The 16500-nt window shown below is 33.4% G+C and overlaps 2 protein-coding genes across 4 annotated transcripts; both read right to left on the minus strand.

Annotated features, from left to right (window-relative positions):
* Positions 1-2868: 2868 nt before the first annotated feature.
* On the minus strand, positions 2869-12799 carry LOC105432869 (transcription elongation regulator 1). 2 transcript variants are annotated; one of them, XM_089082556.1, is made up of 18 exons: positions 12460-12799; positions 11651-11900; positions 11477-11566; positions 11038-11226; positions 10219-10462; positions 9865-10083; positions 9578-9781; positions 9150-9420; positions 8837-9069; positions 8598-8761; positions 8294-8502; positions 8055-8205; positions 4180-4626; positions 3893-4102; positions 3551-3817; positions 3402-3479; positions 3105-3328; positions 2869-3028 (listed from the first exon to the last, which is right to left on the minus strand). In XM_089082556.1, the coding sequence occupies exons 1-18, from the start codon at positions 12618-12620 to the stop codon at positions 3025-3027; spliced, it is 3615 nt and encodes a 1204-aa protein (XP_088938682.1). In that variant the 5' UTR covers positions 12621-12799; the 3' UTR covers positions 2869-3024. The 2 variants fall into 2 exon arrangements, with proteins under 2 accessions (XP_088938682.1, XP_025075539.2); XM_025219754.2 differs by having other exon boundaries at positions 11651-11912.
* Positions 12800-14097: 1298 nt separating this feature from the next.
* On the minus strand, positions 14098-16474 carry LOC105432868 (uncharacterized). Of its 2 annotated transcripts, none has more exons than XM_011647844.3 (5): positions 16341-16474; positions 16183-16253; positions 15340-15467; positions 14935-15256; positions 14098-14818 (listed from the first exon to the last, which is right to left on the minus strand). In XM_011647844.3, the coding sequence occupies exons 3-5, from the start codon at positions 15343-15345 to the stop codon at positions 14466-14468; spliced, it is 681 nt and encodes a 226-aa protein (XP_011646146.2). In that variant the 5' UTR covers positions 15346-15467; positions 16183-16253; positions 16341-16474; the 3' UTR covers positions 14098-14465. The 2 variants fall into 2 exon arrangements, with proteins under 2 accessions (XP_011646146.2, XP_011646145.2); XM_011647843.3 differs by having other exon boundaries at positions 14935-15134; positions 15180-15256; positions 16183-16387.
* Positions 16475-16500: the final 26 nt, after the last annotated feature.

The following is a 16500-nucleotide window of genomic DNA, read 5'->3' on the forward strand; positions in this document are numbered from 1 at the left end:
GCCTCCCAAATGGTCCTCAGGATTGACGACCGTCGGGAAGGCGATCGTGTAGGAAATAGAGAAACGAAGAATGACGAAGACATGCTGAGAGGCCATTGCTTTCTCATTCGAACGTTGAAGAAATTCATGAATTGTATAACACAGACAGTTCACGCTTACTCGTAATTTATTCCGAAAACGTAACTATATTATTTTCTTATTTTAAAAATAACGGATCTGTGATAAAAATATATACCTCTGGGAAAAGGCGAAACGTAAAATTTAAGAGATATTTTAAATTTTGAAAACGTTGAAATAAACATTCAGTGAAAAGGCCGATAGAAGACAGATGATGTAACGACGCGAGTTACAATTGCACGTGGAGCGGATCTCGATCGCACTAATAATGGGAAAGTCTCTATGCAATAATCTACCTAATCGATCGCGTTACTCGAATGGCGAGAAATACGACTCGGCGAAGCCGGGGAATCGGATTTCAGGGCCGTCTCCCACGGCACTTCCTCGACCTCCAGGCAGGCCTTCGCAAAAATCTGCTCTCCCAAGTCCATCCTGTTACCCCACTCGTTCGTTAACCCTCACTGGTCGCGGCTGACCTTTATCGGGTCCGCCTATAACGTCGAAGGTACAGATTGATTCACATCCGGACAGACGCAAAAGCAAAAAGACGCAGCAAGGTCGGGAGAACCGGGAGAAAGTCGACGTCGCGTGATGTAATTCGATCGATGATGATCGCTCCGGTATCTATGACGTGTGATCACGCTCGATGTGATCGGTGAGATCGGATTTCCACTTTTTTGACAGATCATTTAGTGCATTATTCGTGCAAGAATTTATATTACAATTAGTTCCTGAATGATGATTATTATATAATTCTCTTTCTCTCTCTCCCAACCTCTTTAATTTCTTAGTTATATTATTATCTCGTAATTACGATCTCGATATACTTATAATTTACATGCTTAATATGCATTCATTATATACGAAATGAAAGTGTGTAAAACCACTTGCTTGTTGACATTTTAATTATTAATTGTTGCATAATTCTTCAGAATTACAGCCTTTTATAAATATTGAGAAATTTCTTTAATTAAAGCATCTTCTTATGAAAAAGAGAAAAGATTCCGGACGAATATTGATGATTACTCAATATATAAAAACAAGCATTTCCTAAACGTGAAAGAAGTAACCGTTTTCTCTTAAAGACTAATATTATTCTTTTCTTGCGGCGACCCGAATATTTTATATATTAGCTTCTTTATGAATGCACAGCGGTACTCTTCACACGCAGGCTAGATGCCAACATTTCATAAGGATTCTGTGAGAATTCCAGAGTGAGACTCTGCTCTCGATTGTTTCGTACATGCGTACCTAATGACGTAATGCTCGGCTACGTAGGAGTTCAACGGCTGTTTAGCTTAACGATTTATATTCTTACCGAGATAGCAGGAAGTGCAACCCGCCGCTTGTATCGTAACGGTACAAGGTATATATACAATATAGATATCTGCGTGGCATTTATTAGACAGAGATATCTGTCGATACTTCTGCACTGATAAACCTTACTGTGAAAATACATAAGAAAAGGTTTACAGCTATAAATTTTTATATGTAGATCAGAGGAAACATGTATATATATATATATATATATATATACATGTGATCTGATCAAACATATTTTCTCTCGACTCAGCTGACGTAATGAAAAATTTAGAAAATGACACGTTGAAAATAAATATCCATATGTTTGTAATTGTAATGTTTGTAATTTGATATATACATAATAATTTAATATCTACCTCTTAGAGAAAAAATTTTATATGCAAATTATTGCTAATGAAAAAAACTATATATGTAAGTTACATTATCACGATATATTTTATAAATTTTATATGTATTGTCTAGAGAAATAAATAAAAGTATAATTTATTATCAATATATTATATTCTCATTTTATTTATATTATTCATTTTTCATCATATTCCGTACTTCGTGAACCTGATATAGAAATATCGACGAGTGCAATTTCTATTATTAAATTCATTGCTTTATATCCAACATTGAACTCTCCGATATTAGAATCTTCCTAAATACATGCATCGAAATCACCAAGATTAATCGCATTGATCATCAGAGGACGCGCAATCGTCGATCGTATACATTTCGATCCAAAATCGAATTGGTGTCGCCATCTAGGAAATAGTATGGGAATTAATATTACCATTTTCTGATCAAGTTATTTACTGCTTTAAAATATAAATAAATCCTTGGTAAACTAAATATTTTATAAAAAATAGCATGAGTACAATAAAGTATTTTAATGTTAATTGGATGTCTTATTATATTAAATAATCGCGCCAACGAAAAATTACAAATTTATTTTACTAAAACTTTATCTTTATATTTTATATATATATATATATATATTTTATGTATATATTTTATATATTTTATATATATATATATATATATATATATAAAATACATTTGGTCGATATATATAATCCTGTAACAATAAATGCCTCTTTATCAAATTACAATTTGAAGATTGAAAGTTAATCGAGATCATCGGAATGATATAATTTGATAAAATAGTAATATCTTTTCAATGATTTTACAATAAGTGTTAAACTTTATCGTTAAAAAATCAGTACGTTTTCTTTTTATTCTATTAATTTTTCTTATTCTTTCATTCACATCAATTTGTAAGCGAGATAACTACAGAAGATCTGTAATTCTTGCACTGTAAAATAATTGTTCTACATTTATCAGTATTCAGTTTCTATGTAAAGAATATCACTCATATTATATATTATTCAACAATAATATGCTTACGCTACAACAGCCCACAATGCAATCTTAATCTCAATGTAGAATTGGCATTAAATTTTATTGAATCCTATACAGACGATAATTCGGTGTTTAAAGTAATTCAATTTAACTACAGCTATAAATTCATTCATTTCTGTTACTGTAATGCGTGTCATATGTGTATCATTATCATCATACTTCGATGTAGATCAGCTTTCAACTGAAAAAGAAATTATTAATGTTTAATATAAAATGTAATGTTTTGTTATCTGTATTATTCTGTATGTTAGGATTACTTTGTAGTTGATCTCCTCGATGGTTCCGAAGCAGTAGGAGGTGGCGGAGGTCCTCTACGTGCCAATTCCTCTAGATAGCCCATTAATAATCGAGTCCGTTCGGCGGCTGCAGCCTCAAGCACGAGAAATCTGCGATCCTTTCTAAGAATTTCTTCAATCTCTGCTAAATGTGAGCTATTCTCTTGAACTTTTTTGTACGTTTTGTCAGTGATCAGTTTCGTTTCCTGAAAAATCATACTTTCGTGAGATGTCAAGATTTTAATATATTTAATATATTTATATTACGAGTCAACGTACCTGTAGAAGTTCCCTAAAATCAGCTTTGGCTGCGACGAGTTTGTCCTTGATGTATTCCTTAAACTCCTTCTCACATTTCTAAAGTGATAAAAAATATATAGAATAAATACTAATAAAATCTTTTTATTTTTAAACTAATAATTACATACTCGATCGCTAGAAGAAAACTTCAAATATCTAGGATCGTCTTTCAATGATTTCTTAATGTCTTTCCAGGATGCCGTTAGCTCGGTCGATGCGCCTACTTCGTCGAGCAATTCCCGAAATTTATCGCGTTTCTTCCGTCCCAATTGTTCAATATGTTCGTTAAATAATCGTTCTTTTTCCTCACGATCTAAACTTTCAGCCAACTCCCATCTATGATCCTTTCTTAATTGTCGTTTTGCTTCTCTCCACGCCAGATCGCCGTTTCTTACCTAAAATCGAGACATTGAAAATATTGCGATCATATTAATTTTTATAAAATATAATTTAAATTAAATATAGTATACCAAGTCAGCTAGGAGAGCGCTGAAATGTTGAACTGCCTCTGTATGACGATGATGCTGTCTCTCCTTATCTCTATCGCGAAGATGTGTAGCTAAAGTCCTTTGCACTTCTCTCTCTCTTTCTCGAAGACTAACTTCCGCTCGTCTTTCACGTTCCCTTTTCTGTTTCTCGCGATCCTCCTCCGAATCGGAATGGTCATCTCCCTCTTCCTTCTAAAGTGAAAAGAATAAGATAAAGATTTTGCAAAAAAAAAAAAATATCGAAACAAGTATCGTTTTATTATGCTTACGTCATTCTCTTTTTTAACGCTTTTGTCGTCACTTTCTTCGATTTCCCCGCTCTCTTTCTCTACCATCATCTCCTTTTTTTCCTTTTCATTTTCCTCCACGGGTGCTTCGCTCTTTCGTTGCTTCTTTTCCCTTGTATTATCTTTGTCACCTTTGTCCTTGCTGGACTTTGTCTCTTTACCTTTGTCGGTATCCTTACGGTCTCTATCCTTCTTGTCGGCCTTGTGATCTTTCTCTCTGTGCCGATGGTCTTTGTCTTTCTCCTTTTCCTTTTTCCGCTCATCCTTCAGCATGCGAACGTAATCTCTAAACCAATCTTCCCGCGTGCTTGCCGATTCTACGACTCTGTACCTCCAATCCGTTTCCAATTTTTTCTTACAATCGCTCCAATGCGAATGTCTGTCGATGTCTTTGTGCTCACGTAGCATCGCAAAGAATTCCTTTTTCACCTGAAACGCATTTAACATAAGAGTTTTCATTGCTGAAAAACAATCACTGTTTGCTTATGTACTATTATACAATTCTTTTGCTTTTAAGATTAAATTTCTTAATTTTTCTTGGCTCTCTTATATCATGCACGCTTTAATATTTCCAACCAAATATTACACGCTCAACCACATTACAATCACTTTTATAAACATTATAATATATGTATAATGATCTGTAATGTGGATCAAACTATTTCAACTTGCAAACCTTTTAAATGGTTTTCAAACTATATTTCGTTAGGGGTAGAAGAAATAGTCATTCGTGTTCGTTCGTGTCAGGAGGTGTCACAACGTTAAGGACTCTATTTGTCGGATTTTTTTTTAAATGAACTAAGCTGGTCATTTTTTTGGCTGAAAAAAATTATTAATTCATTATTCCTGCAAAAATGATTATTATGATCGTCATCATTAAATATATAATATTTTCTTGAATTAAACGATACATAATAATTCAAATTTTAATTTTTTAAAATCATTGTATGTACATTTTATGTACATGATGTATTATTATGATGTATTTAATGATGACTGATTATGTAAGATAAATAAATATTTAACTGCCGCCCTTGCTGAAACGAAAAAATATGGTTAGCACATTATCATTAACTTCGAAAACATTAGAAGCTCGCAGCCGTCCAAATTACGAAACGAGTTTCTATCTAATTTCTTTTTTTTTTTTTCTCCTATTCACTATATTCTGAAATACCTCACAGCGTCACGTATCTTATAGCACATCGCACCGTTTATAAAAATTGCACGCAATTGTTTTCTTGATATTTTTCTTGATGTTTTTCACGTAAAAAATAACATAACATGTAGATTATTAAACTAATGCTTACTAAAATGTTAAAATAAAGAATGCATCTCTCTTTCTCTCTCCCCTAAACCTCGATACTTTTCACAATACTGAAAGCATTAAACGAACAAAATTAGATATCTCAATTATCTGATTTATGCAACGTGTGTATGTGTAAATTCGAATGTCATTTTATAAAACAACTTTCTTTCTAATATCCCCATTGCGTAATTTGTAAACGACCAAAAATAAATTGTGTAATATTTCTTGCTGTATAAAAAAGATTTAAATATATTATTGTAAAAAAAATCAGAAATAATTACAGTTCATACCCTGGCACGTTTTCGTTTTAAAATTGCATATAACATTCGTTACTCCGATCTTATAAGGATTCTTAAGGCACCAAAAATACTATGACTGCTTAAGTTTACTTTTTTATCTTATTCTTTCTGACTGAAATTAATATAAAAGTCTATTTGCATTATTAGAATAAAAACAATTAAAGTTTTCAAATGCGTATGAAATAAATACTTCATAAAAATGCAAGTCATTTATTTTATGTCAAATCTAATAATTTCGCAACTCTGCATCTATAATTTGTTACGATTCTTTAAAATGTATCACGATGAAATTAATTTCTGTTTTTATATATATATATATATATATATATTGTAGCCGACAATAAAAATTGTTTATATCTTAAAGTCGACTTAAAATTACTTAAAAATTTCATGTGTTTCTATACATCAAATTTGATGTATCATGTATTGACATAAGAACAATAGAAAAAAATATGATTTTAAAACAATAATTTATTTTCTTTTATAAATTATAAGATACTTTATTCAATAACTCATATACGCAAAATATAGAACAGTTAATTTCTTGATCAACAATATCTCGTACGCAATATACAGAACAGATAACATTCAAAAGCAAGAACAAAAATCAAGAACAACAAATTGGAAAACAAGATTGCAAATTAAATAGTTTTTTATATACTTAATGAATTTGTTTTTATGTCCATACATTAATATAAGTTTTATGGTAGCATTAGAATCGAATCTGTAATATTTCTCAAATCAAAATACATAAATTCTGAGAAACTGTTGTACTGACTAATGCTACCTTGGGCCTTTTTTCTTCCAAATAAATTAACGTGTAAATATTTTCTTTTTCTCACACTGATTTTTGATTCTGGGGAAAAGTTAATTTTTTGAAGTAACGAGGATTACGAGTAATATACAAATACCGAGTTTGTTCATTCTCATGACACTCTGCTTTGAAGTAAAGAATGCGGCGCGCGAGGGTGTGCCAACAGTGACCCGCAGAGAAGGTGGGAATGGTAGATGACATCATCCATGCCACCAACCAGCTTCAGTACCAAGCCACTCCACATACGGAACCTGTCCTGCCTGCATCCTGACTGAAGTGGAGAGTTCAGAACACATAAGTATATAAGGAACCGTCACATACTAAGATTTTATTCTCTACATCGCCCATCTTAGAGCTACAAAAACTTTTCGATTTCGTTCGAGCAAATCTACTGGAGTAGAGAATTATTATTAGAGAAATATCTCCTGGTATATGTGTTCTTCAGCCGTTATAATTTTAGGAATTCGTACTATCTTACAAGTGGAACAAAATAATAACATACCTATGAAACCTGAAAAAAATTAATTAATTATCGCTGTAAAAACATAAGTTTTGTTAAACATTCCTAAATATATCATTTCCTACATAGAATTAAAAACGCTTTGCTTTTCTATTCTTAATTTGTTTCTTATGCTATCGCGCATTGCAAAGCCTCGCTTAATAAGGGGAAACAATTCTTATTGAAATTAATGAAATAATGTAATTATATAAGCATAAGAGCAAGTGCCGAATAAATATATTCAGCCCATACGCAATGTACTTAGTGTGTGCTACATTTACATGCTGCTTCAAATATATTCTTTGAGCAGCATTTATAAAATAATTTACTATAAATGAACGACATCAGCCTGGAATAAAAGGAGAAAGATTTATTGGATTAAAGGTAAGAGTTAAAAATAGGTAATGCAGTTCTTGAAATATAAAGGACTTTTAGGTATAATTTTAGTTAAAAACAGATTCATATGAATTTAATAAAATAATTTTAATAGATGATCAATCATATTCGAATAAAAGAAAAACAAAATTCTTATAAATCTTCGAGTTCAATTGATGAAGAAATTAATATAATATTAACTTGAAATATAAATTTTAATTTTCATTAACTAGTAAAAAATAAAAACTGATAGTAAAAAATTGAATCAATTAAAATATATTAATCTATATTAGTGAAATTGTTCAAATCTAAAATATTTACCTCTATATCAATTTACTTATAACATTAAAAGATATTAGTGTACCTAAATCCTTTATATTTATTAATATATACTTCTGATGGAATCTTAGAGGACGGGAATATATAGCTAAAACGTTTGTCTTACTTGTGTCGAACATTGAAAATATAATTGTTATATAAAATGCATATCCTGAAAAATATTTTGTGCATTGCCACACAATGCGCGCGCATGTTCTCTCAGTAATGTTAATAAAATAAAAATACCTGTTCTCGTTTCGCTGTTTTTTCCTCTTTTTCCCTCTTTCGCACTTCCAGAAGATATTCGTTGAAAAGGCTTTCTCGTTCGCGCATCTTTTCTACATTCTTAAATCGTTCATCTCTGCCGTGTTTTTGAGCAAAATCGCTAAACGATGATCTATACACACAAAAGAAAAATGCAGAAAATTTATAAGTCAATATTTTCTGTAAAAACGGATAAAACTGCTAAATTTTTACACACGTACTTTCCATGAAGTCCAGCTTCTTCTAAGAGCTTTTGGAATTGTTCCTTTCGTTCTTTCATCTTATTCCTCTTTTCTCGCCTTTCTTCTTCCGCTCTCTCCTTCACGTATTTCTCGAAGACCTGTTTCCTTTCTTTCGACGTTAGAAGTAGGTAGCGCGGATCAAACACTATTTTATGGAGTTCTTTTTCCCAAGTACTGAATGCAGATACCTAAAAACGCAATAATCCAAATGATTCTTGGTATAAAATTATATTATAAAATAAATAAATAAATTACAAAATAAATAATTCACAATGAAATTTACATCTTTTTCTGCAAGCATATCCCTGAACGACTTGATTCTCGTTTCCAATGGAACTATCGCCCTTTCCCTCGCTGCCCTCACCTCGGCCTCTATCGCAGCTTCTTTACCTATATCGATTGTCCCCTTCTTTCCTTCCTTCTCTTCTTCTTCCTTTATGGGTGTGGCTGAAATATAAAATGTGGATTTAATGTAAAATGATTAATACAATCACATTTATCTCATTTCAAAGTAACAATTACTTTTGGTATCATCGTGTTTTATCTTCTTTGCTGGTGTGGGTTGATCATCATCGCTGCTCTCGCTAGTGTCCGACTGACGTACTGGTTTTGTAGCAGCAACCGCATCCGGTGGCGTCGATACCATTTTGTCTACATCCTGACGACCAACGAGATCATCTGGCCTTTCCCAGACTGATATTCGCGAAGAAGGATTGTAAAAAAATACCCGTCCGTCTCCCGTCCAAACAACACACCTTCACAAATATATTCATCAATTCATATTATAAACATGCATTATGGGTGTCAATATAAAAAAACATGTATCTAAATATACCATGGAGTTCCAGGCACTGGCGTACTAGAGATTGGTCTAGACTTGTCTTGAGGCTTTGCAGATTCCTTCATAGCATTTTCCTCTTTCTTCGGTTTAGTGCTATCCGTATCTTTTGTACTATCTTTGGTTTCATGAGCGTTCTCTTGCGGTTTCTCTTGTTTGATAGGTTCTATCGTAGTGCTGTTATTAGTAACAGGAGTAGTTGTAACAGCAGTACTAGTTGGGACAATAGTAGCTTCCTCATTTTTCTGCCGTAACGTTAATTTCGCATCTAACGAAACGTTTGAGAATATAATTAGATTTAAGATTTATATTACAAAAGTATTATATATTTAACTCGTTGACCGTCGCAATGTTATCGAGTATTTATTATTACAAATAGAACATACAGCATAGTCAATATATTAAAAAAATTACATATTACATACTTTCCAGATCCTTCAAGGCTTGTGGTTTCTCCCATACTGATTCTCCTGCCTTACTGTTATAATAATAAAATCTACCGTCCGGTGCACGATGCTCAGTCCAAACCATAGCAGCTGCTACTAATTCAGAATCAAGTTGTGCAAGTATAGCAGGATCTTCAGCGGGCGCTTGAGGTGCCATTACACCATGCGGCATTTGCGGCATACCTGAAAAAGAATGTAGATTCATTATCAATTTATACAAATTATAATTTTTTTTTCCTATTATATTCGTCGGCATTTTAAATTACCCCAATTTGCTTGTGGTGGTCCATAACCGCCAAAGGGTTGAAAACCAGGTGGTGGCATTCCAAAGGGTGCAGCTCCGAATTGTGTGGCGATTGGACTACCAAACTGATTTGGCATTCTATGCTGCATGGGGATCATGTTTGGCGGCGGTTGCATCATGTTCGTATTTACCGCCGGTGTATTTATTGGCGGTGTGCTGGTAACCGTTGCGGGTGCTGCACCTAATATTTAATTTCTTTTTAATTTTTTTAATAGCAATGCTTTATTGTAAACTTAGAAAACTTGATCACTAAGTTAAACGCATAAAACGTAAAAAATATTTAAAAACTTAAAACAACATTAATATATCAAATTACCGTTTGACTGATTAGTCTCAGCTGTTTGATTATTGACGTCTGGTGTGTCGTTCAATGTAGGCGGTGGTCCAGTACCAGGGGGCGCCGTACTTAATTGATTAATGGCATCTGTGCTGTTAGAGGACGATTGTTCGCCACCTTGAGAGATTCTGTTTTCATTAATCTGAGTCGGCGTATTACCCGACGGAGTAGGCGTAGTAGAACGCGCTGCCTGTTTTGATGCACCGTGTACCAACTGTTCTAACTGCAAAATCATACAATATATCTTATTAAAAATTTGTTGTGTTGAATTAATCTTGTTAAATCTTGTTAAATTTTGTCTAATCTGTAAGAATGCAAAATAAAATTACAAACGTATTGCCTGATGGGTAAACTTACCGATGCAACTTTTTATGTGTGACGTTACCAATTCTTTGATACACAATTCTTTACTTATACTTCGTTCCCTTGTCTGCATTTTATGTGTGTCGCGCAGAAGCACAATATAAAATTAATAACGACAAAATAAAATAATTACAATTTTAGTATAAAAAAAAATAATGTATGACACTAATCAATTTGTAGTCGGTGGGTTTCAGGTTTAGTCATATCTTGTGAGTTATATGTTTTACAATAAATTAAATAGAATTAAAAATTATGAGTGAAGATTTACAAATATAAAGTATAAGTTGTAAATTATCTCAGGAACTATAAACTATTCTTTTAAACTACAACCTAAATGTTATATACCAAAGTGCGTAAAGAAATAAAATTATTTGCAAACAACAGAATAATATTAAGTTGTTACAAAAATAAGAATCTAGAAAAAAATTTACTTACTTGATCTTGTACCATGACCTTCACATTTGGTCCCTCCGGTTTAGTCCATGTGGTATCTCTCGTACGGATATTGTAATAATACGATTTGCCGTCAGCTGCTTTTGTCTCTACCCACACTTCTCCATTGAGATCTAGACCTGGAATGTTTGCCTGTTGTTGCGCTTGTTGCGGTGGCTGTTGTCCTGGAATCTATGAAATATATTTCATTTAGGAATGCATTCTTAAAAATGTATCGTTTAAATTTTTAATTAAATTTGTATACTTTGGTAAATAGATATATTTTTTGTTTAATTTTATACATGTCATTATATGATTATTGCTATCTTTTATACAAAAAAATTAAGTGTAAGTAAAAGTTTACTCTCTGGAAATTATTAGATTAAAAATGGATGTAATGACAGGAATAAATAAAAATTATTTTATGTTACATGTAACTTACGCTGTTCATGTTAGGTGGCCCCATTCCAGGAGGTGGCCCATATGGCCCTGGTCCTGCACCCATAGGACCATTCATCATATGTGGTGGTGGCTATGAAAATAATTATATGAAAATAATCAGATTTTTAGAAATCAATGCAATTTTATAATCACCAAAGAATTCAATAATATTTACCATTCCTGGAGGCCCCATTAGGTTTGGAGGGCCCATGAGATTAGGTGGTCCCATAGGTCCCCAGCTAGGATCAAATGGTGGCGGTCCTCTAAATCTTGGTCCTGCTGGGCCAGGTGGACAATTTGGCCTTGGTGGTCCTTCAAAGGGAAATCCATTGTTTGCTCCACGAAACATTGGTCCACGTGGTCCAAAACCTCTACCTCGAAACCTTGGAGGTCCACCACCTCTCATAGGGAAATCAAACCCACCTCTGCCACGACCCCTTAAATTATTTTTAAATGTTGTGACTAGATACCTTATCGTTCTACCATGCCACTTAGAGGAAGGAAGATCAGAAGTATCTCTCCAAATCTTACTTGGCTCTTAGAAAAAAAAAATAAAGAAGAGAAAAATGCCACGAATTCGATCTGCTCTCACATCGGGCGCCGCGCATACTTGCTTCTACAGAAAACAACATTACTTGCAAAGAAATTGTATCGTTAATATTAAATACCACGTCTAAGACGTGAAGGGCCTTTGACATGAAGGCCGACGTTGGTCCAAAGATAAAAATAAAAATAAAAAAAAAAAAAGTCGGACAACTGTCATTCTTCGAGACTTCGATGAGGATCGCGCGATGTAGTGATCGGGACACCGTCGACCCTCGAATCGGGAGGAATCATTATCATCATTACGAGAAAAACAATACGGGAAAGAGTACGAAGGGTGAAGGGTGATGACGCGAGAGAAAGGGGAGGGGGGAGAGAAAATAGCGCGAGTCACGGCGACCACGGTGACGGGGGACGCGGACCCGCGTCCACGATACGCACCGAAATCCACCGCGGCCGCGCGGCATAAAATGCCTGTAATCATCGCCCTCGTAGTTGTACTCCTCCGTCTCCTCCATGGCCTCGTCATTGTGTTCCTGCTCGCTGGTGGAGGCGGACTCAGTGGCCGCGATCGCGGCCGGCTGCTCGCTGGTCGCGTCCATCCCAATGATTCACGAGAGGGTAGTGAAAAGAACCACAAGCCTGAACAGGGCGCTTCGGTTCACACGCCCATTCGCTATCGGCCTTCCCTCGTTATCGAGTTCCTCTGGCAGATCCTCCTCGCCTGGCAAAGGAAAAAAAAAAACGCCGCGAACAAATTACTATTCTACGGGATACAGGCCGTAAACACACGTCGCTGCCAACGTACCGTGAATTCCCCTATGGGGCCGTCGTGGCAGAGGGTGCTTTCCATTTAGTGACACAAGTCGACACAAGTATCATTTTGTCCTTGTTAATCATTGAAAGCCAAGAAAGATAGAACGATACTTGGGTCGACTTGTGTCACTAAATGGAAAGCACTCAGAGAGACCCGTGAATCTCTCAAACCGTTAGTTTTTCTGAATAATAAATCACGACTATTGGCCATCGACACTTGTCACGTGCGCGAAAATGAAACGGCGGTCGTTTAGTAGGTTACACGACAATTTTCATAAAAAAAGAGAGGATAATGTTGATAGTAATAAAAACCCTTAGCAACACAATTTAATTTTTGTGGATTGGTGATACTGTGTAAGTAGTAATCTGTATAGTTGCAGAAGACTTTTTGACATGTGTGTATATGCATTGTCATATGACGTGCATATTTTCTACTATACAGTTACTACTTATACAGTATCACCAATCCATAAAAATTAAATTGTGTTGTCTAAAGATTTTTGTTACTACCAACATTATCCCCTCTTTTTTTATGGAAATGTAACCGTGTAACCGTTTAGCAGCAGATTTGTGAATATTTTGTGCTGATTGGATTATACTTTCAGGTCTAGAGAAATAATTTTATTTCAGCTCGGATCTAAAAGTATAAACCAATCAGCGCAAAATGTTTACCAAGTTATTTTTCTATTGATGCAACTATTGAAATTTTCGAGCGTAGTTTAGTACTTTTCGTTTATTGCATCATGTCAGAGTAGCGTCGCAGACGAATATTTTTTTGTTTCACATGATTGATTATAAGAAAACGTGATCGATTATAAAATAGTAAAATTTTCAACTTCAGAAAGTTTTTTTCTATTTTATTATATATATGAATATATTCAAAAAATTCATACAAATAAAACACTGTCTCAGAAATTGAAGATTGTATGATTGGTTGCGTTCAGCAGAAAAAGCAGATCAGTGAGCGTTCGGTGATTTTTCAATATGATTGGTTCTTTCTTTTAAATCTTCGTTGAATCTAAATATAAAAATCAATCATAATAAAGAATCACTGAACGCTCACCGATCTGTTTTCTCTGCTGAACGCAGTCATCATCATACAATTTTTTCTCATCGATATTATCATTGCGTTCCAAGAGCAAGTAAATTTATAAAAACCACTTAATTATAAAATCACACTGAAGATTTTAGCATCTAATTAAGAATGAAAAGAATGACGAAGAAAAAAAAGGAAAGTCCACAAGATTTAACAGAGAAATGAAATTGACGAAGAAAAATATAAAAAAATGTATTCCATGAGTGAATTACTACCCGTATTACAAAAAGTGCTATTTATACACATGTCATGAATTAATAAACAATGATCTATATATGATGCAGTATTTTCAAAGATTACGCAGTATACACGATTCTATAGTATTCCTAAAATTCAATATCGCATAGTTTTATGATTGTGTCTTGTCAAAGTTATAATCTGATATAAACAAGATAATTCGGTATCATAAATTGTTTCCAGTCGAGTATTTACATTATAATACATTTTTCCATCCTATTTTATCCTTTAACTATTTGAATAATTATTAAGTTGCATTTAGTATAAAGTTCTGTTGTTAATTGATGCATATTACATGCTATGATTTGTCTTTGAATTTTTTTGACATATCTTTGTCGAATAGCTTTTTCATACACGTGTCGCGAAATATTGCAAGATCTTCCGGAAAAGTTTTAGCTACAAGTTTTAGTGTTAAATCTGGCCATTGTGGTTCTGAATATGGTGTTATATCAAGCTCTTCAAACGAGCCATCCTCCGTTCGCATAGCTAGACCCAGAGTTACAGGAGATGATGCTTGTGCCGATAGCCAATTTATTTCGTATTCAGACAAAGGTGCAGTATCCTCAGATAATATAACATGTTGTTCAACATTTTGTTCGGATATAGACACGACAGTTAGTTGCTGATCTTCCGGTGATACCTTAAATATAGCTATAAGGCACATAGTTTCAAATATTAATGTCTCTACTAAATAATTAGTAAGTTATAACGAATGACATGACAAAAATAGATTTGTCATTACATCTTATGGAATACATGCGCCTTACCTTCGATCATTTTCTTAAGCTGGAGAACTGTAGTATTCTCTAACGCATCGAGATGCAATGTTGTTTTCTTTCGTCTGACTACTAAGTATACTTGACTATTGTGTTCAAGTTCAAGCATATTCTCATCAGTTGATTTCGGATCACTTGGTCCAGGATTATTTGGTCCAGAGTCATTTGGTCCAGGGTCATTTGGTCCAGGGTCATTTGGTCCAGGGTCATTTGGTCCAGGGTCATTTGGTTCAGGATCATTTGGTCCAGGATCATTTGGTCCAGGATTATTTGCTTCAGGAATTAGTTCAGCAAAAAGAAGCTCCTTAAGACGCTAAAAAGATTTTAAAGATTAATTAAGCAGAAAGCGAAAGCATTTGTTAATTGAATGAGATATAAATTGGATTGTAAACTTACTTTCATTATATCCAACTATATAAAAATTTGATACAGCCAAGATTAATATGTTTCTCTTAGGATAACGATTGAAAATTATATTTATATTACTAGATCTCTGATGGTAGATATAATATATAACACACGATCTATAAAATATAATAAATAAATTTATATGTAATAATTCTTGACAAATACAAAAAGTTATTTACAGAATATAAAAGTTATGTAATGTTAACAAATAGTTATTTACTAACAAATCTAAAGATAATAAACTTTAAACTTATTCTTTACAGGTCTTTACTTTTTATATTTTTCTTTTTTTTATTATATTTAATTTTTTTTTTTAAGTATTAGTTCAACTATAAAGAAATATATCTCTATTGTGTTATTGTTCGCATTCAAGATTAAATATCGCTATATTATATTCTTTGGAAATTAATAAAAATCTAGATAATAAATTCTACATATATATTTTAAATCTTTATATTTCGCTTGTATTTTAGTAAAACGGTCATTTCTTCCTTTTTTTTTATATTTTTCTTAACATTAATGTCACATCACATTACCACATTTAAAACTAAACATTTGCATTTCATAAGAAAAAAATTTGTAAACACATTCGAAAATCTACTGTTTCAATGATGGTATATGGAAATATTTAATATGGCCGAAGAAAGGATACATCTAGAATAATCTAGATTTATATATACAGAAAAAACGAACGTGCATCCATAAATTTCAATATCAAAAATACTTTCAAATCATGATCAACCGATGTGATCAATAGCGATTTCGTAGCGATTACAAATGTTTCATATTACATATTACCTCCGTTAAAAACAATTGAAATATTGGAATTACCTTCTATTCGTTGTGCGTCGATTGTGTATTTTTGGCTTTCTAAGCTATTTAGATCATCTTTTACCTACTTTCTGAAAGAAGAATAATGTCTCCGAGCGCGTCAGTCGTCAAAAGAAAATTACCGATTAAACTATTAAAACCTGTAGTAGTCTAGATACCATGAGCAACGACAGCCAATTAACCGTTCCACAGGAGACAAGAAAGTCAAATTTTGGAGAAAATAAGGATTCATTGGCGCCGACGCGCATATCCACGTGCATGCTTTTAGCCACTCTGAAGTATACCGCGCTTTGTTCGATACGTCAAGAGTTATGTGGG

Source organism: Pogonomyrmex barbatus, unplaced genomic scaffold (genome assembly GCF_055798465.1).
Source record: "Pogonomyrmex barbatus isolate J1 unplaced genomic scaffold, ASM5579846v1 scaffold6, whole genome shotgun sequence".
NCBI lineage: Eukaryota > Metazoa > Arthropoda > Insecta > Hymenoptera > Formicidae > Pogonomyrmex > Pogonomyrmex barbatus.